The sequence below is a fragment of the Erinaceus europaeus genome, chromosome 6 (assembly GCF_950295315.1).
Source record: "Erinaceus europaeus chromosome 6, mEriEur2.1, whole genome shotgun sequence".
Lineage (NCBI taxonomy): Eukaryota > Metazoa > Chordata > Mammalia > Eulipotyphla > Erinaceidae > Erinaceus > Erinaceus europaeus.
In genome coordinates this window covers 6185732-6209400 of record NC_080167.1, presented here as the reverse complement: position 1 = coordinate 6209400, position 23669 = coordinate 6185732, and the positions used below count along the sequence as shown (strand labels likewise).

The following is a 23669-nucleotide window of genomic DNA, read 5'->3' as shown; positions in this document are numbered from 1 at the left end:
GCTCTTAGCTTGTTCCCCAGGTTCAGTCCTCAGCACCAAAATAAGCCAGGGCTGACAAGTGCTTTGAATAAGAAGCATTTTTGATTTCACCATGGACTTCTAATTTTCCTTTAAAAAATTTTTTTTGGGGGGACTGGTGTGCTGGCACACCTGGTTGAGTATATGTTACAGTGTGCGAGGACCCAGGTTCAAGCCCCCCAGTCTCCACCTGCAGGGGGAAAGTTTGCAAGTGTGTTGCAGGTGTCTCCCTCTTAAAATCTTTATTATCTTTACTTGATAGAGACAGCCAGAAGGGGAGATAGAGAGGGAAGGGAGAGAGACCTGCAGCCTGCTTCACCACTTGTGAAGCTTTCCCCCTGCAGGTGGGGACTGGGGGCTTGAACCCTGTTCTTGTGCATTGTAATGTGCACTCAACCAGGTGCGCCACCATCTGGCCCCTCTCCCTCTTTATCTCTCCTACCCTCTAAATTTCTGACTATCTCTATCCAATAAATAATAAAAAATTTCCCTTTGAAAACCAGAACACTGCTCAGCTCTGGTTTATGGATTGAATTTGGGAGCTTCAGAGATGAAAAGTCTTTTTGCGTAACTGTATCTGATACTTTTATCTTTCAAAAAATTCAGGGTTAGGAGAGGGACCTGGGTAGTGGCACAGTGGATAAAGCAGTGGACTTTAAGTATGGGGTCCCAAGTTTGAGCCTCAGCACTGCATGTGTTGGAGTCATAATCTAGTTGTCTCCCCTTTCTCACCAAGCTGTATTTTTTGCCTCCAGAGTTATTGCTGGGGCTCAGTGCCTGCACCACTAATCCACTGCTCCTGGAGGCTGTTTTTTCCCTTGTGTTGCCCCGGTAGTTTTATTGTTGTTGTGGTTGTTGTTGTTATTGATGTTGTTGGATAGGACAGAGAAATTGAGAGGAGGGGAGACAGAAAGGGGGAGAGAACCACTTGTGAAGCGACCCTCCTGCAGGTGGGGAGCCGGGGGCTTGAATTAGGATTGTTGCACTTTGCGCTATGTGCACTTAACCCACTGTGCTACCTACCACCTGACCCCCCCAAACTTTTTTTTTTTTTTATATTTTATTTTATTTTTGAGAGATGCAGAGAAAGAGGGAGAGAGAGACACCAGAGCACTGCCCAGCTCTGGCTTATGGTAGCCCGGGGGATTGAACCTGGGACTTCAGAGCCTCAGGCACGAGTCTCTTTGTATAACCATTATGCTATCTACCCCTGCCCACCTTTTTATTTTTATTATTTTAAATATTTTATTTATTTATTCATGAGAAAGATAGGAGAGAAAGAACCAGACATCACTCTGGTACATGTGCCACCGGGGATTGAACTCAGGGCCTCATGCTTGAGAGTACAGCGCTTTATCCACTGGGCCACTTCCCGGACCACCTTTATTTTTTTATAATAGGTGAGACCACAGCACTGTTTGATTCTTCACGAAGCTCCTGGTGCAGTGCACGGCACATCCATGTGGTGCCAATGGCTCGAACCAGGGTTCTTGAGCATGGTGAATCGCGTGCTGTACCAAGTGAGCTATCTCCTGCCCCCCAACAACTACTTTGTGATAGAACGTAAACCTATTTAATTTTAGCTTGATGCTTAGCTTCTTTCAGTTACTAGGCCCCGGATATATTTTTTAATCTTTGTATAATGAAGCTAAACCAGTCAGAAGTAAATGTAGAATTTTTGGTGCTGGGAGATTGAACCTGGGACCTCAGAGCCTCAAGCTTGAGAGTTTGTTTGCATAACCATTCTATTTCCCCTGCCCACTGCAGAATATCTTGAACCTGGGACCTCCAAGCCTCAAGCTTGAGAGTCTGTTTGCATAACCATTCTATCTCCCCTGCCCACTGTAGAATATTTTGAAATTACAATAAGGACTACTCATTCTAAATAAAAAACACTAATTAGTAAAACAGAAAGAAGTAGAATTTAGGTCTTTTGTAAACTAAGCTTCGTAACTGTCTTTAGACATTTCGGGAGACTAGGATATTCTAATGGGATTTTACCTTATCCCAACACTTATAAAATTATGTAATTCTTTCATCTGTAATATAGAATCAGCATTAAAATGATAGCTGTGTAACTTACCATGGAAATAAAGCTTAAAAATTGTAGCTTGGGGCTGGGGAGAAAGAACAGTTATGCAAAAACAAACTTTTTTTTGCCCCCAGCCTTATTTCTAGGGCTCAATGCCTCTACATCCAAATCTTCCATTTTATTTATTTCCAGTGAAGGAGATACAGACATGCACTGCTCAGCTTTGGTTTGTGGTGATGTTAGGAGTTAAACCTGGGACCTGAGTCTCAGGCATGAAGGTCTTTTGCATAATCACTATGCTGTCTCCCAAGACCTGTTCTTTATTAGATAGCAGATACTGAGAGTACAGAGGGATAGAGGCACCTACAACACTGCGTCACTACCCATCAAACTTTCCCTTGCAGGTGGGAAGCCTGTGCATGGTAACTTGTGAGCTCAACTGGGTACAGCCAGTTGAGCACCAAAGGTCCCAGGTTTAATCCTCAGCCAGAACTGAATTTTCTTGCTGCTGGGAGCGTCGTGCCTGCATAGTTCCACTGCTCCTGGTGTACTCCCCTCCCCTCTGCCCCACAGTGGGTGAAAGACAGCACAGCTTGTGAAGCACCCCATTTGTGTGGGGCTCTCATGGTGGCCCTGGGCTTGAACCTGAGTTCGTGTGCATGGTGGGAAGTCTTATGGCTAGAATTGAGTGGTTCCTAATTACTATGATACTACTTTCCTTAAAGCTAATGTTCACCCTTAATTTTATTTTTTAAATACTTACTCCCTTTTGTTGCCCTTGTTTTTTATTGTTGTAGTTATTATTGACGTTGTTGGATAGGACAGAGAGAAATGGAGAGAGGAGGGGAAGACAGAGAGGGGAAGAGAAAGATAGACACCTGCAGATCTGCTTCACCACCTGTGAAGCAACTCCCCTGCAGGTGGGGAGCTGGGGGCTCGAACCAGGATCCTTACACGGGTCCTTGTGCTTTTCGCCACATGCGCTTAACCTGCTGCGCTACCACTCCCATTCACCCTTAATTTATAAAACTTGTAAAAATGTTTTCCAGTGTGTATGTGCAGTTTGTGGTGTTAAGAGTAATAGTGATTCCATGAAATGCACTGGGTTCCAGGGGTAAATGATAGAAACTGAATTTGCAATTTATTCCATCATCATGATTATAGACAATACAGGGCATGGTAGATAAATAAGGTAAATCAAGCAAATCCCATCCACCTATTTAACCAGATGCAGATGCAGCATTCTGGCATTTTATGATACAGGGTTTTACTTCATTCATTGACTTCAGTTGAAAGCTGAGAACAGTAAATCTTTATAATCCAGGTTCCTCTTCCATAGCTACTGTAAAAGGCCTTAATATCTCTCTATGCTGTAAGCTCTGAAATGAGGCTCACTGCAGCATTTTTGAAATTTGTGTTAATCTGAGGTAACCTTAAGGCAGGGAACTGTCTGCTAAAAACTGTTATGCTGGGATCCCTTTTCAGACCATTAGCTCCCTGAGAGAAAAGAGATGTCCTAACCAATTACTTCCATGAGCTGACCCTGCCAGAGTACCAGATGTTCTTACAGCATAACTTAAGCCAACTTTGACAAGTTTTTCATTACTTACATACATACAAGATATATTTAAAGCTGATTCCAGACTGAATATTGCAACCATAATCCCAAGCAATCACTCAGATTGAGCACACTGAGTTTTGGCACAATGCCAGACAAGTGAGACATTCATCTCAGAGCAGACTGAGGAGCATCGTTTGCAAACGGAAGTCTGCACCGACAAAAGTTCAGAGTCCCTCAATATCCTGACAGTCCGTTTTCAAGGTGACAAGGTCAAGAAGAACCTTCAGGCTTTTCTTTGCTATGGCCCATGAACTCCAGTCCTTCGATGGGAATCTCCTTCTCCTTTATTGCTTTCTGGTGGGAGGAGAAAACACATCGTAAAGGTGTCTAAGAAGCTTGAGAGCTGTAGTTTGTAAATAAAGTGACAGTATTGGGGGTCAGGCGGTAGTAGCACAGCGGGTTAAGCGCACATGGTGTGAAGCACAGGAACTGGCATAAGGATCCCGGTTCGAGCCCCCGGCTCCCCACCTGCAGGGGAGTCGCTTCACAAGCGGTGAAGCAGGTCTGCAGGTGTCTGTCTTTCTCTCCCCCTCTCTGTCTTCCCCTCCTCTCTCCATTTCTCTCTGTCCTATCCAACAATGATGACATCGATATGAACAATAATAACTACAACAATACAAACAAGGGCAACAAAAGGGAAAATGAATAAATATATATTAAAGAATAATAAAGTGACAGTACAAAAGTAAAATTAGGGGGCGGTGTACCCCTTCACTATGCACAGCACCCAGGTTTAAGCACGTGAGATACAGAGCTGGAGGTGTCTCTGCCTCTTCTCAATTTCTCTGTCCTACTAAAATAAGTGGGATTAAAAAGAAAGTAAAACTAGGCTAAACTGTAAGGACTGCCATGACTCAACCCCCCTACTTCTTTTAACAAGTACCTTTCTGAGGAAAACAAGTGCGACACTAGAGACTGGAAAGAAGTTGTGAGGAAATCTTTAACATTTAGAAGTGAGACAAACGGGAGTCGGGCTGTAGCGCAGCGGGCTAAGCGCAGGTGGCGCAAAGCACAAGGACCGGCATAAGGATCCCGGTTCGAGCCCCCGGTTCCCCACCTGCAGGGGAGTCGCTTCACAGGCGGTGAAGCAGGTCTGCAGGTGTCTGTCTTTCTCTCCCCCACTCTGTCTTCCCCTCCTCTCTCCATTTCTCTCTGTCCTATCCAACAACGACGACATCAACAACAACAATAACTACAACAATAAAACAACAAGGGCAACAAAAGGGAATAAATAAAATAAATATTTAAAAAAAAAAAGAAGTGAGACAAACTCAAGCACATGTGTTGTTGGCGGACTATGTTTAAATCTGGATTAAGGAGCCGGGAAAGCTTTGCGAGTGGTGAAGCAGGGCTGCAGGCGTCTCGCTCTCCCCTCCCTCTCTCATCCCCTTCCCTCTAGATTTCTGGCACTCTCTAATAAAAAAAAATAATTAAAAAAAAATCAAAGAATAATTATAAAGCCCACAACGTCTAATATACCAGAAAAGCCAACACCCCGAGAAAACAAAACAAGGAAACCTGATTCGAGTGAACTAATCATTCTATTTCTGGGCGTGAGTGTTCCATGTATAGAATACGAATAACCATACCCACTCCTGAGAGTTGGGAGGATGAGCATTCACGAACCAGAAAATGTTACTATGCTTCACGAACAGTAAAATATTGAAAAACAAAATTTTTTTTTTTTTACTTTGACACTCGGGGATAGTCGGAAGGTTTTGTTGCGGACGGTATGCCACAGAGCTCCTGCCCCGGTTTCGTAGAGGCTTCCCACTGCCGGTGCTCGAGTCCCACACGCCCCAGAGAGGACGCGGGGCTCGGGGCGGACAGAGGCGGAAGGGCTCGGGCTGCAGCTCACCTGAACGCACTGCTGGTAGCGCTTGAAGAGGTCGGTGCACGGGTCCCCGGAGCCGTCTCCCTTGAGAAACTTCTCGGCAAACCAGCGATTGAAGCACTGATCGTACTCGCGCTTCATATCGGTGCATGCCTCCCCTACGCTGTTCATGGCGGCGGCGGCGGCGGAAGCGGCGGCGGAAGCGGCGGCGGCGGCGCGCTCTGATGACATCACTCACAGGCGCGTCGCCGGCGTTACGTCAGGGAGGCCGTCGGCCGAGAGGGATGTGGGCGCGGGTGGCGCGGCTGGGCCGTTGGGCTCTGGTGGGCGGGCATCGAGCCTTCGCCACGGAGGTGTGTCGGGTGAGAACCGGAGGCGTTTAGGCGGGTGGCCCGACGGGTTCGGACCCAGGACGGGCCCCGCGATGACCCTCCCGCTCCCCCCCAGGGCGGAGGCCGGGTGACGGCGGAGGTGATCGCGCACCTGGAGCGACTAGCGCTCGTGGACTTCGGCAGCCGGGAGGCCGTGGCGCGGCTGGAGAAAGCCATCGCCTTCGCCGAGCGCCTCCACGCGGTGGACACGGAGCGGGTGGAGCCCCTGGAGTCGGTCCTGGAGGACAGGTGAGCGCGGGAGGCCTTTTCCTTTCGGTGGCGCTCGGCTGTCTCCGGACAGCGCCGGGATGAGATGGGTGCAGCGCTTGACCCGCGGGCTCCCCCTCCGCCTGGTCCGTCGTGGAGCCTGTCTGTCTTGGAAGTCTGTCCAGCGTCGTGAGCATCAGCAGCCGCGCCGTGTCATCAGAGCGAGGAACCTGGGGACCTCAGGTCTGGAGGTGCTTCTGCACAACTGCCATGCTCTGGCCGGCAGCCCCAGCGGAGATGAGAGCTCTCCGGCTCCCCGTCGCGCCCGCAGGCCAAGTCCTCTCTTTCTCCGGGAGCTCTGCACTCTTCCCTTTTGCGGGAACATTCTGCCTCCTTGGTAGGCTCGGCTCAGCTCATCTCTGCAGGGACTGTCACTCTCTTCTTGGGCCGGCTTGCTTGCTTTGACATGTTTATTTATTATTATTATTATTATTATCATCATTATTTTTAAAGATTTATCGGGAGTCGGGCGGTAGCACAGCGGGCTAAGCGCACGTGGCGCGAAGCGCAAGAGCCGGTAGAAGGATCCCAGTTCGAGCTCCCGGCTCCCCACCTGCAGGGGAGTCGCTTCACAGGCGGTGAGGCAGGTCAGCAGGTGTCTGTCTTTTCCTCCCCCTCTCTGTCTTCCCCTCCTCTCTCCATTTCTCTCTGTCCTATCCAACAATAACAACTACAGCAATAAAACAAGGGCAACAAAAGGGAAAATAAATGTAATTTTTAAAAAGATTTATTTATTCCCTTTTGTTGCCCTTGTTTTATTGTTGTTGTTATTGATGTTGTCGTTGTTGGATAGGACAGAAAGAAATGGAGAGAGGAGGGGAAGACAGAGAGGGGGAGAGAAAGACAGACACCTGCAGACCTGCTTCACCGCCTGTGAAGCGACTCCCCTGCAGGTGGGGAGCCGGGGGCTCGAACTGGGATCCTCACACCAGTCCTTGCCCTTCCTGCTGTGCCACCTGCACTTAACCTGCTGCACTACCACCCGACTCCTCCCCCGCTTTTTTAAACTGTATTTTATTTGATAGGACAGAGAAATTTAGAGGGAAGTGGGAGATAGGGAGGAAGAGGGAGAGAGACACGCCTACAGCCCTGCTTCACCACGTGTGAAGCTTTCCCCCTGCAGGTGGGGACCAGGGGCTTGAACCCAGGTCCTTGTGCGCTGTGACCTGTGCGCTTAACCAGGTGCGCCACCACCACCCGACCCCTTGACACGTTTTGTCTTGTTACTAGAATGTGAGGTCACATCTGACTTCCTTAGTTTGAGTCACAATCTCAGAATTCAGAATGTCCACATTTTGAACTAGTGATAGCTTACAGAAACATGTGAGTGCATCAAGATGTTTCCAGTCCAGGTGCTCAGGGTTATGCAAAAATTCAGCTCATAATATTTTTTTAAAAGCCCAAGTGTCCGTTGTGGCTAAAAGTATCACCATTCAATACATTCTCCTGCAGTTGTTAAGAAATAATGAAAATATGCTATGAAAAGATGAGCAAGGTTACTTGCACGCCTGGCGCTCCATGTTCCATCCCCAATGTGCTGCATCAGAGCAGGGCTCCGGCTTTTTTCTCTTCTGAAACTGTCTCTGCATCATTTGAAGAGAAAGAAAAAACAAGCTAAGCCCAGAACACTGTGTATGGCATTAGTGCTTTAGATTGAATTTATGTACCCTGGTATATTTTTGCTCTGTCCCTCAAAAGGGCATGCATGAAACTGTTAACAATGCTTAGTTATAAGAAAAAGTGGAAATACATAGGGAAATTTTATTTGTATTTTATTTCATCAGAGCACTGTTTAGCTCTATGTTACGGTAGTGCTGGGGATTGAACCTGGAACTTCTGGTGCCTCAGGCATGAGTCTTTTGTACAACCATTTTGCTATCTACCCAGCACCAAAGGAAATTCTATAACTAGTTGATTGTTACCAAGGCCACTAACAAAAATAACATTAAGCAGGGTTATTACTAAGATTTATTTATATATGATTGAAAATTAGAGCATCTCTTGGACACATTCAATGCCAGGGATCAAACTAGAGCACTCCCCAGCTCTGGCTTATGGTGGTGTCTGGGATTGAACCTGGGACCTCAGAGCCTTAGGAATAAAACCACTTTGCTATCTCTCCACCCTTGTTTGGTATTTAAGGGGGTAAGTTTTGTTTTTCTGGAAATTTCATTTAATAGGAAAACTAATTACTAAATGATTAAGTCAGTTATATCTGCCTCTCAGAAGTAGAATTTTTTTGGTTTTTGTCATCAGGGTTATCACTGGAGCTCTGTGCCTACATGATGAATCCACTGTTCTCGGCTTTTTTTTTCTTTTTTGGATAGAAATTGAGAGGTGAGGGGGCCAGGTGGTAGCACACAGATTAAGCACATAGTGTGAAGTGCAAGGATCCCAGTTCCAGCCCTCGGCTCCCCACCTGCCAGGGGAGTCACAAGCGGTGTCTGTCTTTCTCTCCCCATCTCTGTCTTCTCTCTCTCAATTTCTCTCTGTCCTATTCAACAACAACAAAAATGGAAAAATGTGCCACCAAATTTTTGGATTCATGTGGATTCATGTTGTAGGCACTGAGCCCCAGCTATAACCCTGGAGGCGAAAGAAAGAAGGGAAGAAAGAAAGAAATTGAGAGGGGAGGGAAAAACAGAAAAGGGAGGAGACACCTGCAGACCTACTTCACCACCCATGAAGCTTCTTCCTTGCAGGTAGGGAGTGCAGACTCCAACCTGGGTCCTTGTGAATGGTAACATGCACTCTACTGGGTGCACCACCACCTGGCCCCCAGTTAGAAGCTTTTAACCACCTGTTGGTGGCAGTAGAGTGTCAGTTAAAGTTTTTTGTTTTTTTTTTAAATCTTCATTTATTGGATAGAGACAGCCAGATATCAAGAGGGAAGGGGGTGATAGAGAAGGAGAGACACAAAGACCTACAGCACTGCTTCACCACTCGCAAAACTTTTCCCCCTGCAGGTGGGGACTGGGGACTCGAACCGGGGACGGGGGTCCTTACACATTTTAATACATGCACTCAACCAGGTGCACCACCACCCAACCCCCTTTTTCTTCTTTATAGAAGTTTTTTTTTTTTTTAAATTTAATTTTGTATATTTATTTTCCCTTTTGTTGCCCTTGGTTTTTTATTGTTGTAGTTATTTTTGTTGTTATTGATGTTGTCGTAGGTAGATAGAAATGGAGAGAGGAGGGGAAGACAGAGAGGGGGAGAGAAAGACAGACACCTGCAGACCTGCTTCACCGCCTGTGAATTGACTCCCCTGCAGGTGGGGAGCTGGGGGCTCAAACCGGGATCGTTAACGCTGGTCCTTGCGCTTTGTCTCACGTGCACTTAACCTGTTGCACTACCACCTGATTCCCTTTATTATTGGATAGAGACAGAGAGAAATTGAGAGGGGAAGGAGAGATAGGGAAAGAGACAGAGAGACATCTGCAGTCCTGCTGCACCACTCGTGAAGCTTTCCCCCTGCAGGTGGGGACGAGGGGATTGAACCTGGGACCTTGTGCACTGTGATATGAGCACTTAACCAGGTGCGCTGCTGCCTGGCCCTTTCAGTTAAAATCTTTAACTGCTCTCAGGAGCCTGAGAGTCCCCACCTGTGGGGATAAATAAGGTATTGGTGGCGGCACTCTAGGTCCACAGGTATATAGAAGACCCTGAATGGCAGTGGGGACTGGGGTGCCGAACTCCTGAAAGGGGCCACTGCTCTCCTGAAGTCTCTCTTCTTGCCATGAGAATGCAGGCCCAGCACTGTCAAATCTTTTTTTTGTTTGTTTGTTTTGTTATAGTGAACTGTGTTCTTTTTTTTTTTTTTCTTTTTAAGATTTTATTTATTTATTAATGAGAAACATAGGAGAGAGCCAGACATCACTCTGGTACATGTGCTGCTGGGGGTTGAACTCAGGACATGCTTGAGAGTCCGATGCTTTTTTATCCAGTGCACCACCTCCCGGACCACCTATAATTTTTTTTAAAAATATTTTCCCTTTTGTTCTTGTTTTTTATTGTTGTTGTTATTGATGTCATGTTAGGACAGAGAAATGGAGAGAGGAGGGGAAGACGGGGGGGAGAGAAAGATAGACACCTGCAGACCTGCTTCACCGCCTGTGAAGCGACTCCCCTGCAGGTGGGGAGCCGGGGGCTCGAACTGGGATCCTTTACGCCGGTCCTTGCGGTTTGCACCACCTGCCCTTAACCCGCGGCGCTACCGCCCGACTCCTGACCCCGCTTTTTGTTTTTAACCTTCAGGTTTTCTTAGATAAGTGCATCATTCTCTTCATGGTTTTTGTTAAGAATGCAACCTTACATTTTTGGCAAGAAACACAGTCTGGGAAGATGGAAGCACCACATGCTGATAGTACCAAATCCTGGAAGGTTCTACGTGTCTCACTCTGCACTGTGTTTATTGTTTCTAGCACTGCACTGGGTGTCACAAAAGAAATAGGACTAGTCCTTTCTTAAAAGAAAGACATGACAAGTTGACTCCGACTGTCTATGCAGCCTTCGCCTCGTCCTCTGTCTGGCTGAAAGCTGAGAGAGCTTGGTTGCTTGTCTATCCGACATTGAGGAGACTGTTTATTTTTTTTCAAATCTCTGGCTCACTACTTTCTTATTGTATAGAGATAGAGAGGAGTTGAGAGGGAAGACAAGGAAGGAGACAGAGACACCTACAGCCCTGCTTCACCACTTGTGAAGCTTTCCCCCTGCAGGTGGGGTCCAGGGGCTTGAACCTGGGTCCTTGTGGACTGTAATGTGTGCACTCAACCAGGTGCGCCACCACTCGGCCCCAAACATTACAACTGTTATTTATTTATTTATTAGATAGAGATAGAGAGGAAAAGAGACAGAGAGAGACACCTGCAGCCCTGCTACCCTGCAGGTGGGGAGCCGGGAGCTTGAACCGGGATCCTTAAGCTGGTCCTTGCACTTCATGGCGCACGCACCTAACTTGCTGCACTATCGCCTGACTCCCTTTGATTCCCTTTATACTTATCTCCAGCAGAAGCAATGGACTCATAATAGTTATTTAAGGGGGCCGAGCAGTAGCGCAGAGGGTTAAGCACACATGGTGCGAAACACAAGGACTGGTGTAAGGATCCCTGTTCAAGCCCCCGGCTCCCCACCTGTAGGGGGTCAATTCACAAGTGAAGCAGGTCTGCAGGTCTTTCTCCCCCTCTCTCACTTTCTCTCTGTCCTATCCAATAACAATAACAGCAGCAAGAACAAGGGCAACAAAATAGGAAGAATGGCCTCTAGGAGCACTGGATTTGTGGTGCAGGCCGAGCCCCAGTGAGGCAAAAAAAAGTTATTTTAAAAAGTAGATATAATATACACAAACTACTGTATTTTACTTTTTTTTTTAAATTTTCCCCTTTTGTTGCTGTTTTTGTTGTTATGGTTGTTGATGTCGTCATCATTGGATCTGTGCATTTCTATTATTCCCACGTTAACTTTTTCTCACTGCATTATTCCAGATAGAGAGGGAGAAATACCTCAGCCTTGCTTTACCACTCATGGAACTTGTGGTACACATGGTGCTTCATTGGGTGCGAGGTGCTCAATCCTGGGCCTCGTGCATGGTAGGGCACATGCTTAGTGGGTAAGCGATCTCCTGCCTTCGCCCCTCCAGTGTCTGACACAGCTCCACTGAAGAATAATGGCCACTTGCCACACCCACACCTCCACCTCTGAGCAGGGACTTAAGAATCGGCTCCCCCCTTGCCATGCTACTCAGTGTAGCTTGTTACAGTCATGGGCGTGAGCACACAGCCACCACCCCACCGTCCAGTAAGCTCTGTTCATCTGTGTTGCTCTCTTGTTGCCAGTAATTGAACCTCAGGAGTGCACACAGGCAAGGCAGGTCCTTTCTGTGGAGCTGCCTTCCTAGCCCTTTTCTCGGAGAGGGTAACCCTGAGCTTCTGCTTTTGTAGATGTCTGTACTTGAGACCTGACAATGTGGTGGAAGGCAACTGCGTAGAAGAAATACTGCAAAACTCCCATCGGGTTGTAGAGGAGTATTTTGTGGCCCCGCCAGGTATGTGCTGCGCCAAGTACTTTAACAGTGAACTAAGACCGGAGGAGGAGTCGTGGTGGTGTGTGAAAGCACTCTGAGAAGCGTGCACTGGACAGGTGCTAATGGTGCTCAGAGGGCATAGGCTTCCAACTTGAAGTTCTAGGAAGTTCTGGGGGTGGGACTTACCAGATCATGTTCATACCTTAAACTTAGTGTTATATGTCAGTTACACCACAGTAAAACTAAAAATTACAAAATCTGTGTTAACAATGAAGGGGAAAAAATGGGGACAGGAGAAAAATAGCTCAGTACAGCACAGTACTTTTAAGCCTGAGACCCCTGGTTCTATCCGCAGCATAGTATATGGCAGAGCAGAGCAATGCTCTTTAAAAAGAGAAAGATTGGGCGGGGGTAGATAGCATAATGGTTATGCAAAGAAACTCTCATGCCTGAGGCTCCAAGTCCTAGGTTCAATCCCCTGCACCACAGCCAGAGCTGAGCAGTGCTCTGGTAAAATAATAATAGCAAGCCGGTGGGTAGTGCAGCGGGTTAAGCACATGTGGTGCAAAGTGAAAGGACCGGTGTAAGGATTCCGGTTCCAGCCCCCGGCCCCCACCTACAGGGGAGTCGCTTCACAAGCGGTGAAGCCGGTCTGCAGGTGTCTTATCTTTCTCTCTCCCTCTGTCTTCCTGTCCTCTCTAACAACGATGACATCAATAACAACAAGAAAATAATTACTACAACCATGAAAAATAGCAAGGGCAACAAAAGGGAAAATAAATTTAAAAAAATAATAATAAATAAAAGAAAAAGTTTAGGAGGCCCAGGAGATGGTATAGTGAGTAATTTTTGGACTCTCAGGCATGAGAGTTTGATCCCTGGTATCCCATGAGTCAGAGTGGTACTCTGGTTCTTTCTTTACTTCTCATTAAGTTAAAAAAAAAATTGTGGTGGCACACCTGGTTAAGTGCACACATTACAGTGCACAAGGATCCAGGTTCAAGCCCCTGGTCCCCACCTGCATGGGGAAAGCTTCATGAGTGGTGAAGCAGGGCTGCAGGTGTCTCTCACTCCCTCTCGATCTTCTCCTTTCCACTCTTGATTTCTGGCTGTCTCTATCAAATAAAGATTTTTTAAAAAGTTACAATATTCTATTGAATAAAATTTTTTTAAAGGTACTTTAAAATATTTTTAAGTATTTATTTTTCCCTTTTGTTGCCCTTGTTATTGATGTCATCATTGTTGGATAGGACAGAGAGAAATGGAGAGAGGAGGGGAAGACAGAGGGGGGAGAGAAAGACAGACACCTGCAGACCTGCTTCACCGCCTGTGAAGCTTCTCCCCTGCATGTGGGGAGCGGGGGGGGGGGGGGGGGGCTCGAACCGGGATCCTTACGCTGGACCTTGCGCTTTGTGCCACATGCACTTAACCCATTGCGCTATAGCCCGAATCCCAATTTTTTTTTTTTTTTAAAGAAGACACACAGAACATTCAGGAATCGACTCAGCCTCCTGCTTGAGACCTCAGAGCTTTATCCACTGTACTTTTCACTTTTTTTTTTTTTTTTGCCTCCAGGGTTACTGCTGAGGCTCGGTGCCTGCACCACCACGAATCCACTGCTCCTGGTGGCCATCTTTTTTGTTCATTGTTGTATTTGTTGCTGTTGCTGCTGTTGTTGGATAGGACAGAGAGAAATTGAGAGGGGAGGGGAAGACAGAGAGGCAGAGAAAGACAGACACCTGCAGACCTGCTTCACTGCAAAGCAACCCCCTGCAGGTGGGGAGCCAGGGGCTTGAACCGGGATCCTTGTGCCAGTCCTTGTGCTTCATACTATGTGTCCTTAACCTGGTATACTACCACCCGGCCCCTTTTACTCTTTAAAAACAATGGAGGTAAAGGAACTGTCTTAGGGATGACACTTGCTCTTATAGGGCCTGTCGATTACAAAAATGTGCAGAAAGGGTTGTGTAGTGCTCAGTCCGGAGCTAAGTTTAGGCTAAAGAGGCAAGTGGCATTCACTGCTCAGCGCTGGGGGTAGTTGCTGTTTCAGCAGACATCTCTACCTCCACTGAACACGCATGCCACTTGTCAGATATACTGTTACATCAAAATTTGCTACTTGGGAAAAAGTTGAGCTCACAGCCAATCTTTCCCTCTACTCCTCTCTGTACATAAATGACTAACCCATTCTGGCTCCATTTTGAGAAGTGCACTGATTTGACTTCACTTAGAACTGTGATTCTTGGGAGTTGGGCAGTAGCGCAGCGGGTTAAGGGGGCATAAGGATCCCAGTTCGAACCCCCGGCTACCCACCTGCAAGGGAGTCGCTTCACAAGTGGTGAAGCAGGTCTGCAGGTGTCTTTCTCTCCCTCCTCTCTCCATTTCTCTCTGTCCTATCCAACAACGACATCAATAACAATAACTACAACAAAACAAGGGCAACAAAAAGAATAAATTTAAAAAAAAATTTTTTTTAATTTATTTATGAGAAAGATAGAGGGAGAGAGAAAGAACCAGACATCACTCTGGCACATGTGCTGCCGGGGATCGAACTCGAGACCTCATGCTTGAGAGTCCAAAGCTTTACCACTGCGCCACCTCCCGGACCACAAGAATAAATATTTTTAAAAAATTAAAAAAAAAAAACAACTGATTCTTTTGTCATCATTAGAAAATCATGATAGTGGGGCCAGGTGGTGGCACATCTAATTAAGTGCATGTATTACTATGCACAGAGACCCAGGTTCAAGTTCCCAGTCCCCAACTAAAGGTGTGTCTCTTTATCTCCCCCTCACTCTCAATTTCTGTCCTATCAAATAAATTAAGGTTAAAAAAAACAAAACAACAACAACAAAAAAACAGGATAGTAGCTACACTCATTTCCATGACAAACCCAAGTGAAAAGCTAGCTAAGCTTAATTATTTTTGTTGTTTTCAAACAGGTAATCTCTCTCTGCCAGAGATGGAGTGACAAGAGCCCCTCTCACGTGACTGTGTAGTACTCTGGGAAGGGGTATCCTGTGAATACATGGCTTTCTAGTACGATAAGTTATGTCTACTATTCTTCTGGAGTGTGTGTGTGTGTGTCCGTCCGTCCGTGTGTCCGTGTCTGATGTGATCCAGGAGGTGGCACAGTGAATAGAGCTACTGGACTTGAAGTGTCAGGTTTGATATCAAACCACATGTCCACAGTGATGTTCTGATTGTCTTTCTCCATCTCTCTCACTGGTCAACAAAGAAGTTTTTGTTTAATCTGACTGATAATCTGAATCGTAGTTTCTAGTTTAGTTGTTATTTCCATCAGCCTGATCACCCTTTTATCTTAAGGAACATACCTGAATTTGTTCTTGGGTACCCCCTTGTTCCAGGCATAGGACTGACTCATTGGCACCCCTAAACTAGAACCACCCACTGTCCTACAAAATGACTTACATGCACAAGAGCACTAGCTACCCACTAGTTTCTTGAGATGATAATAGCTTTGGGATACCTACTGTATTGAGTACTTCAAATTTGTGTGTGTGTGTGGGGGGGAGATGGGCTGAGTGTTAACAGTTTGTACCACATTAATAAGGAAGTAGGGGGAGTCAGGCGGTAGCGCAGCAGGTTAAGTGCAGGTGGTGCAAAGCACAAAGACCAGCCGTAAGGATCCCGGTTTGAGCCCCCGGCTCCCCACCTGCCGGGGAATCGCTTCACAGGTGGTGAAGCAGGTCTGCAGGTGTCTATCTTTTCTCTTCCTCTCTGTCTTCCCCTCCTGTCTCCATTTCTCTCTGTCCTATCCAACAATAGCAACTACAACAATAAAAAGAAACAACAAGGGCAACAAAAGGGAATAAATAATAAGGAAGTAGGGAGGGAATTAAGGAGAATAACGGATATATTTATGGCCTTGACAGCTCCATTTGTCTGTGATCCTTGTGCTGTTTAAACTCTGGTCTACATATTTCCACTCCTTTCCCCTCTCTACAGTGTTCCTTTCCTTTTTCCTTAAGACAGTTTGATATATAGACTTAACCTTAAAATAAAACAACTCCAAACCTCCCACTGGGCTCTGTCAGCACCATCGGAATAACCTTTATCCCCAAATAAAATGATGTAGTCCTGCACAAGTTTCCGCTGCAACTCATTTAAAAAAAAAAATTAAGGACACCACACATACCAATTACTAAATGTTTAAAATATATTTCTAAACATAATGGGCTGACTCAGTCACAGTAACTGTTGATCTCCATTGCAGAGCAAGTCACAAAGACAGCATTGACATCCCTTCCCCCCACCCCCCAAAAAAAATCAGGTGAAAAATATACTTATTTCTGAACTAAAACCTTAATTTCTGCAGTTTAAAAAAGTTTTACTGCTAGTATAGCCCTGGTAGAAGTTATGTAGTTTTCTTTCCTTTAAGAGAAATAAAAAGAAAAGTTCCGAAGAGACTAAATCATTAATATGTGGAATGTAGATTCTGAGCACAGAGCAGCTCAGTTTACCTAGAAAATAACCAGGACAAAAGCCGGTCACCTTGTCTCAATAAGGTCTAAAAGGAGAGAAGTAATGGGGAGAACCCCTGCTTTGGTATGGAGAATCCCGGCCCCTTGACCCAGACCGAGACCGTGAGTAGCCATAGCTCGTGCTTCTTTCTGGATAAACTCGGATGTAAGCAGTTTCACCCTGAAATTTGAACAAAGAATAAGGGGGGAAATCAAACTCAAAAGAATAAAATAAAATACGAATATAGTTGCCTTAAGATAACTGCTAAGTACTGAGCATTAACTGTCTGCCTGACACAGTAGCTCATCAAGCCCTCACCATGCGGCTGAGGTATTAGCAAATGCTCTCACTAGCCCACTCAGTCAGTTAGGAAAACTGGATGTTATCTGCCCAAGGCAACACAAATAATAAACAGCAACCTTATATGTGGTAAATCCTGGCTACTACTGTTAATGTATCTGAATTATAGCTACTGACCCTCAGAACACAAGAATGGGAAAGGATGTCACAAGTTATGTAATTCAAGCCGCAGCAGCCTCAAGTATGTTTCTTCAGACGGGCGCCCATGGAAGAACTAACGGGTATTTAACACCTTCCAGATATTAGGACCAGGGCCAGATGTTCTAGTTATCTTCGTAATTTACCTTCTTGGTGAGTCTTAAAAGGTGGCGTTGTTATTATAACTTTCGCATATGAAGGAACTAGGGATCAGAAACTTCAGATATTAAAAGCAACAGGGGAGTCATGTCCAGGCCGGCTTGTCTCCAGACCCTTCCTGCCCAGCCAGCATCCTAGGAACATCTAAAAGATGTTAAGATGAGGGAGTCGGGCTGTAGCGCAGCGGGTTAAGCGCAGGTGGCGCAAAGCACAAGGACCGGCATAAGGATCCCGGTTCGAACCCCAGCTCCCCACCTGCAGGGGAGTCGCTTCACAGGTGGTGAAGCAGGTCTGTAGGTGTCTATGTTTCTCTCCCCCTCTCTGTCTTCCCCTCCTCTCTCCATTTCTCTCTGTCCTATCCAACAACGACAACAACAATAATAACTACAACAATAAAAAAAAAAACAAGGGCAACAAAAGGGAGTAAATAAATAAAATAAATATTAAAAAAAAAGATGTTAAGATGGAAGAAGTTGGATGCTTTTTCCTGTGAAGTCATTTAACGCTATTTACCCTAACAGATGTCCCGCTTTGCAGTCTAGCTGAGGGCCAAGTGCTGTTTTGTTACTACTCTGAATTCAAGTCCTAGAGGACAGTCAGGCAAGACTCACTGTTAAATAATACAGCCTCCAAGCCATGAAGTCAGAGAACTGTGCAACTCTGTAGAAAAAGCAGTGGGCCAAGAAATCCATGTGCTCAGACATTCCCCTTAACAACATTCTAGCCACTGCAACAGCTCCCAGGCCACCTTAGTTGGTTTTCCTTTTTCTTTTTTTAGGCTTGCTACACATGAGAGAGGTGTGTGTCTCTCGTGAGGCAGAGAGGAGAAACAAAGCAGAGCTGTACTCGGCGACATGTGGTGGCAGGGAGGAACCGGGAGCCTCGGGCATGAGAGAGCTGCTCGACCAGCTCAGCCGCCCCTCAGCTGCCACAGACATTTCTTTTTTCTTTTAAAGATTTTACTTATTAAGATAGGAAAGAGAAAGAACCGGACATCACATACATGTGCTACCGGGGGTTGAACCCCATGCTTGAGAATCCAATGCTTTATGCACTGAGCCACTTCCCGGACCACCCACAGACATTTCTTAACTTCATAGCAAGAAGGGAAATCAGGAGAAAAAATGTTCAGACTGAGAGGCCTAAAACAGTAGCCACCTTCTTTAAATGAAGAATATCGAGAACTGTGTCCTGAGGATGAGGTTATCAGCCATAAGAAAATGCTAAGGTGGACAGGGGTAGATAGCATAATGGTTATGCAAAGAGACTCATGTCTGAGGCTCTAAAGCTTCAGGTTCAGTCCAACCCTCTGTACCTCCATAAGCCAGAGGTGAGCACTGAATGCTCTGGTATAAAAAAAAAAAAGACGATGACAATGCCAGGGTGACATGAATGTCAAAGAGGATGCTGTACTGCATGCTGGGAAAAAGGAAAGTGGGAGCAGACGACTTGGCTCCATAGCAGTACCTTAGAAGGACTCAGGTGAGTGACTTGCAGAGCCCAGACTAGACCCAGAAGAGGAACTGCCATTACAGGTTCACGGAGAAACACTGCAGACCGAGCGCCTTGTGGCATGAGTGGCAGCACAAGGATGACATGGCACTAGTATCCTCTCTGGCCTAAAAACATGACTGTAGGGCTGAGGAAATGGCTTAGTGGTAGAGTGCATGCCTTGCACACATGAAAACCTGGGTACCATCCCCGGCACTGCGAAAAAAACCAGAAAGACAAAACCAAACAGAATACCCCACATGGTGGAGGGATGGGCTGGTGTCTCTTTCACACAATTTTAAAAAGTACTAGACAGTGGGGAAATAGCTGCCTTGGGCAGTGTGTCGCTTTGCCATGTACACAACACTAGTTCTACAAAGGACTTTCATGCTTAAGGCTCTGAGGTCCGAGGTTCAGTCCTCAGCATCGCCACATGCCAGAATTGAGCAATGCTCTGGTCTTTCTTTGTATATCTCATTAAAATAAATATTTTGCAGCCTGTGTGGTGGCTCACTGATAAAGCCCTCTCAAGCATGAGGCCCTGAGTTTGACTTCTAGCATCACAGCACTAGAGTAAGATACTTTTAGACGTCATTGAAAACCATAAGTACAGATACGTATGTGATCATCGGGCCGAGGCATGATGAACTTCTTGGCTCTGTCTTTTTTTGCCTCCAAGGTTACTGCTGGGGCTCAGTGCCTGCACCACGAATCCACTGTTTCTGGAGGCTATTTTTTTCCTTTTGTTGCCCTTGTTTTATCGTTATGGTTATTATTATTGTTATTTTTAGATAGAGAGAGGAGGGGGAGAGAAAGACACCTGCAAACCTGCTCACTGCTTGTGAAGTGACCCCTGTACAAGTGGGGAGCCACAGGCTCAAATCAGGATCCTTACACCAGTACTCGTGCTTGGCGCCGTGTGCACTTAATCTGCTGCGCAACCACCCAGCCCCGTCCAACTTAAATTTTTTTATTTTTATTTATGTTTTAAATTTTTTTTCCTCCAGGGTTATTGCTGGGCTCGGTGCCTGCACCATGAATCCACCGCTCCTGGAGGCCATTTTTCCCCCTTTTTGTTGCCCTAGTTGTTGCAGCCTCGTTGTGGTTATTATTATTGCCATTGTTGAGTTGCTTTGTTGTTGGATAGGACAGAGAGAAATGGAGAGAGAAGGGGAAGACAGAGAAGGGGAGAGAAAGATAGACACCTGCAGACCTGCTTCACCGCCTGTGAAGCGACTCCCCTGCAGGTGGGGAGCCGGGGGCTCGAACCGGGATCCTTACGCCGGTCCCTGCGCTTTGCGCCACGTGCGCTTAACCCACTGCGCCACCGCCCGACCCCCCCAACTTAAATTTTTAATGGTACCAAGAGGTCATCAAATGGCAAGTGTTCTCCTTGGGCTAGGTCAGTTTCAGGAGGAACGGCCTGAGTACAAGCTGGGCGACAGAGATGGCAACCCACCTCATGAGAGCGGAACTTGCTGTCATCCAGTTTATGCAGGGCGTATTCCATGTCTTCTCTTCTGAGATACTCAACCATTCCCATTCCATCCTTCAGCACATCTGCATAACAGACATCCCCAGCTTCTCGCATGTGGTCTTTCAGATCCTGCCAGCTGCCTGACGGTGGAAGTCCTAGGCACGGAGACACAAAAGAGGCCACATCCATCAGCCACATTAATTGCCCTACTAAAAGCCAGCAATATGTAGCATCCTTTCTCAGTCAAACTTAAATCCCGAGGGGCCCCAAATCTGGTAAGGGACTGTAAGCAAGAGAACACTGGCCTTTATCTTTCCAACAGAGCAAGAAGCTCATGCCACTATAGGTTTGGTATTTCTGAGAATTCAGTCTTCATAATACCAACCTCCCAAGACTGAGTTCCCAGTTTTTCTGTTATTCGATTTAAGAATTATGTTTTGTTTATTGTTATTTTAATGAGATGATACAAAGAAAAAGACACAAAAGACCAGAACACTGCTCAGCTCTGGCTTCTGATGCAGGGGAGTGAACCTGGGACCTCAGAGCCACAGGCATGAAAGTCTATCGCAGAACCATTATGCCGTCTCCCCAGCATCCTACCCCCCCAAGCGTTAATGACTGACAAACTAGACAAAGTACCTCTTAAAAGAACACCAACATTCTTCAATACAGTGGGGGGAAAGTTACAACTCGGAGGCTAAAACTAGTTGGGAGTCATACAACCCTACCTGGAGTCATGAAAGGAAATGTGCTTCTGCTCTCAAGGCTGTGTTTACCGCTCACAGCTCAGGACTGCGGCCATTTCCTAATAGTTTTCTAAGCAGGATTTCAGAGCAGCATGGAGAGAGAAAAAAGATATGTATGACATCCTGAAGAATGGAAGAGTTCTGGGGTTAAAAACTTACAAAGGGGTACAAGAAAGGCACACTGAGAGTAGCACTCTTAAGTACCATGGCAGTCTGCTGTGGCTGTGTGACAAACACATCTAATGAGACAGGCTTCATTCCACCAGGGCCCTAAAAATAGCCTTCCGACATGCAGAAGGCTTCAGGTCTCTACCAGTGTACTGATATTTTTTTAAATATCAAAATCTCTGTTAAAATATATATATATATAAAATCTCAAAAGCCACTAACCTTAGCATTCCCTACTCATCTAGTTCTTTCTGTATAGTACCGCGCACTAACCAATTGCGCCACCGGAGCTCCTCATCTAGTTCGTTCTTTCTGTATTTGGTAGTACAATCCATAAGATTCCGAGTTGTTTTCATTTTGACATAGTTCCAAAACCACAAGATCTGACCTTTTTTGCAGGATTCAAGGATAAGTTCAAATCTGGTTCCTGGAATGTCTTTCTAGCAAAGCTAATACAAAAATACATTCCAGAGGCCTGATTGAGTGCACATGTTACCATGCACAAGGACCCAGGCTCAAGCTTTCCACCTGCAAGGGGAAAGCTTCACAAGCAATGAAACCAGACTTTCTCTCTCTCTCTCTCTCTCTCTCTCTCTCCCTCCCCTCTCAGTTTCTCTCTGTCCTATCAAATAAAATAGAAAGTGGGGGGAAATGGCCACTGGGAGAAGTAGATCCACAGTACCAGCACCAAGCACAGGGGGTAACCCTGGTAGCAGTAAAAATAAAGGGGGGAAACATTCCAGAGAAAAGCATCTTTAGAATTCCAGCTCAGTGGATCATCTACCTGGCTTGATCCTAGGTAGCCTCCAGCAATTACAGGGAATAAGGAGATTGTCACCCACCAGAGCATTCACCTACTATGCGTGAGGCCACAGGTCTGAGCACTGCCACCATGTTGAACAACACTGGCAGACCTCCAGAGATGCTGGAGCAGTACTACGGTGATCCTCCCTCTCTATGAAATAAAAAATAATTTAAAAGTTGGCCCACTGGGAGTCAGGCAGTAACGCAGCAGGTTAAGCACATGTGGCGCAAAGGGCAAGGACTGGCGTAAGGATCCCGGCTCCCCACCTGCAGGGGAGTCACTTCACAGGCGGTGAAGCAGGTCTGCAGGTGTCTGTCTTTCTCTCCCCTCTCTGTCTTGCCCTCCTCTCTCCATTTCTCTGTCCTATCCAACAACAATGGCATTAATAACTACAACAATAAAACAAGGACAACAAAAAGGAATAAATATTAAAAAAAAACTACAAAGTCAATTAAAAAAAAGAAAAAGTTGGCCCAAGAGCAGTGCAATAGCAAATATATGAGGCACCAGTGACACACACACATTCCGACCAAGGCTGCACGATGCCTGCCTGGCTGGCAAGACAGGGCAGGGCTTCAGGACGAAAAGCAGGTCCTGTGGCTCCGTGCGCTGAAGAAGAGCTACCATTTCCTGGAGGCTGGGCTCTGCTAAGTCTTTTTACATGCTTCGCCTCATCTACTTTGGAACATACCTGAAACGAGGACTCGGAAATCAGATCTTCTTGAAGGAGGCCCGTTCCTGCCACCGCGGGGCCACGCACCCCGACTTCCGTAAGTCCTGGGGAACTCCACTCGAAGCCGATACTGGCCGTAATCGTAACCATTTCGTCCATAAACTGCATCCTCTGCATCTCTGCAAGAAAAGTTTGAAGTTAGTGCTTGCTGCTCAGGAAGCATGAGAAGAAAAATCTAGAATAAGAAACAAAGCAAAACAGGGTGTTGATGCACTATTGCTTTGGTTTATATTGGGATGGTATTGGTCATGATAATAAAAAGCATGTTGATTACGGAGAAGGCTTTCATGTCTGGGGCTTCAAGGTCCTATTCAATTCCCCCACACCACAAGCCAGAGCTGAGCAGTACTCTGGTAAAAAATAAATTGATAGGGGAGTCGGGCGGTAGCGCAGCGGGTTAAGTGCACGTGGCACAAAGCGCAAGGACCGGCATAAGGATCCCGGTTTGAGCCCCCGGCTCCCCACCAGCTGGGGAGTCACTTCACAGGCGGTGAAGCAGGTCTGCAGGTGTCTATCTTGGGAGTCAGGCGGTAGCGCAGCGGGTTAAGCGCAGGTGGCGCAAAGCGCAAGGAGCGGCATAAGGATCCCGGTTTGAGCCCCCGGCTCCCCACCTGCAGGGGAGTCGCTTCACAGGCGGTGAAGCAGGTCTGCAGGTATCTGTCTCTCTCTCCCCCTCTCTGTCTTCCCCTCCTGTCTCCATTTCTCTCTGTCCTATCCAACAATGACGACATCAATAACAACAACAATACAAGGGCAACAAAAGGAAATAAATATTAAAAAGAAAAGAAAAGAAAAGCAGACTCAGGGCACACAAAATAGCTCATTTGGACCGTGAGCTGCCTTGCAATGTGTGGCCGTCACCGCATGGTGGAAACTTGGGGGCCTTGGTCTCTTGCACCATCTCACTCTCCTTCATTTGCTTCTTTATAACCAGAGCACAGT

The 23669-nt window shown here is 46.4% G+C and overlaps 3 protein-coding genes across 4 annotated transcripts in view; 1 reads left to right on the top strand and 2 right to left on the bottom strand.

The window, feature by feature from the left end:
• Window positions 1-3179: 3179 nt before the first annotated feature.
• On the bottom strand, window positions 3180-5717 carry TRIAP1 (TP53 regulated inhibitor of apoptosis 1). The gene is made up of 2 exons (XM_060192957.1): window positions 5530-5717; window positions 3180-3965 (listed from the first exon to the last, which is right to left on the bottom strand). The coding sequence occupies exons 1-2, from the start codon at window positions 5674-5676 to the stop codon at window positions 3882-3884; spliced, it is 231 nt and encodes a 76-aa protein (XP_060048940.1). The 5' UTR covers window positions 5677-5717; the 3' UTR covers window positions 3180-3881.
• A 50-nt stretch (window positions 5718-5767) lies between these two features.
• GATC (glutamyl-tRNA amidotransferase subunit C) lies at window positions 5768-15213 on the top strand. Of its 2 annotated transcripts, XM_060192956.1 has the most exons (4): window positions 5768-5867; window positions 5953-6125; window positions 12083-12186; window positions 15108-15213. In XM_060192956.1, exons 1-4 carry the CDS (start codon window positions 5790-5792, stop codon window positions 15134-15136), a joined length of 384 nt encoding a protein of 127 aa, XP_060048939.1. In that variant the 5' UTR covers window positions 5768-5789; the 3' UTR covers window positions 15137-15213. The 2 variants fall into 2 exon arrangements, with proteins under 2 accessions (XP_060048939.1, XP_016044660.1); XM_016189174.2 differs by lacking the exon at window positions 15108-15213 and having other exon boundaries at window positions 12083-12383.
• A 1114-nt stretch (window positions 15214-16327) lies between these two features.
• The window catches only part of SRSF9 (serine and arginine rich splicing factor 9), a 9775-nt gene continuing 2433 nt past the window's right edge, over window positions 16328-23669 (bottom strand). The window contains exons 2-4 of the mRNA XM_060192955.1: window positions 22686-22846; window positions 20258-20430; window positions 16328-16830 (exon numbers count right to left, since the gene is read on the bottom strand). Coding sequence (XP_060048938.1) covers window positions 16687-16830; window positions 20258-20430; window positions 22686-22846 — 478 coding nt within the window. The 3' untranslated portion in view covers window positions 16328-16686. The remainder of the gene's footprint in view (window positions 16831-20257; window positions 20431-22685; window positions 22847-23669) is intronic.

What these genes read in the sequence shown, in the direction of transcription:
- TRIAP1 (XM_060192957.1), bottom strand. Translation starts at nt 5,676, where the DNA reads ATGAACAGCGTAGGGGAGGCATGCACCGATATGAAGCGCGAGTACGAT. An exon ending in GCTACCAGCAGTGCGTTCAG is followed by an intron (nt 3,966 to 5,529) that starts GTGAGCTGCAGC and finishes TCCTCCCACCAG; the next exon opens with AAAGCAATAAAGGAGAAGGA.
- GATC (XM_016189174.2), top strand. Translation starts at nt 5,790, where the DNA reads ATGTGGGCGCGGGTGGCGCGGCTGGGCCGTTGGGCTCTGGTGGGCGGG. An exon ending in TCGCCACGGAGGTGTGTCGG is followed by an intron (nt 5,868 to 5,952) that starts GTGAGAACCGGA and finishes GCTCCCCCCCAG; the next exon opens with GGCGGAGGCCGGGTGACGGC. An exon ending in GAGTCGGTCCTGGAGGACAG is followed by an intron (nt 6,126 to 12,082) that starts GTGAGCGCGGGA and finishes CTGCTTTTGTAG; the next exon opens with ATGTCTGTACTTGAGACCTG.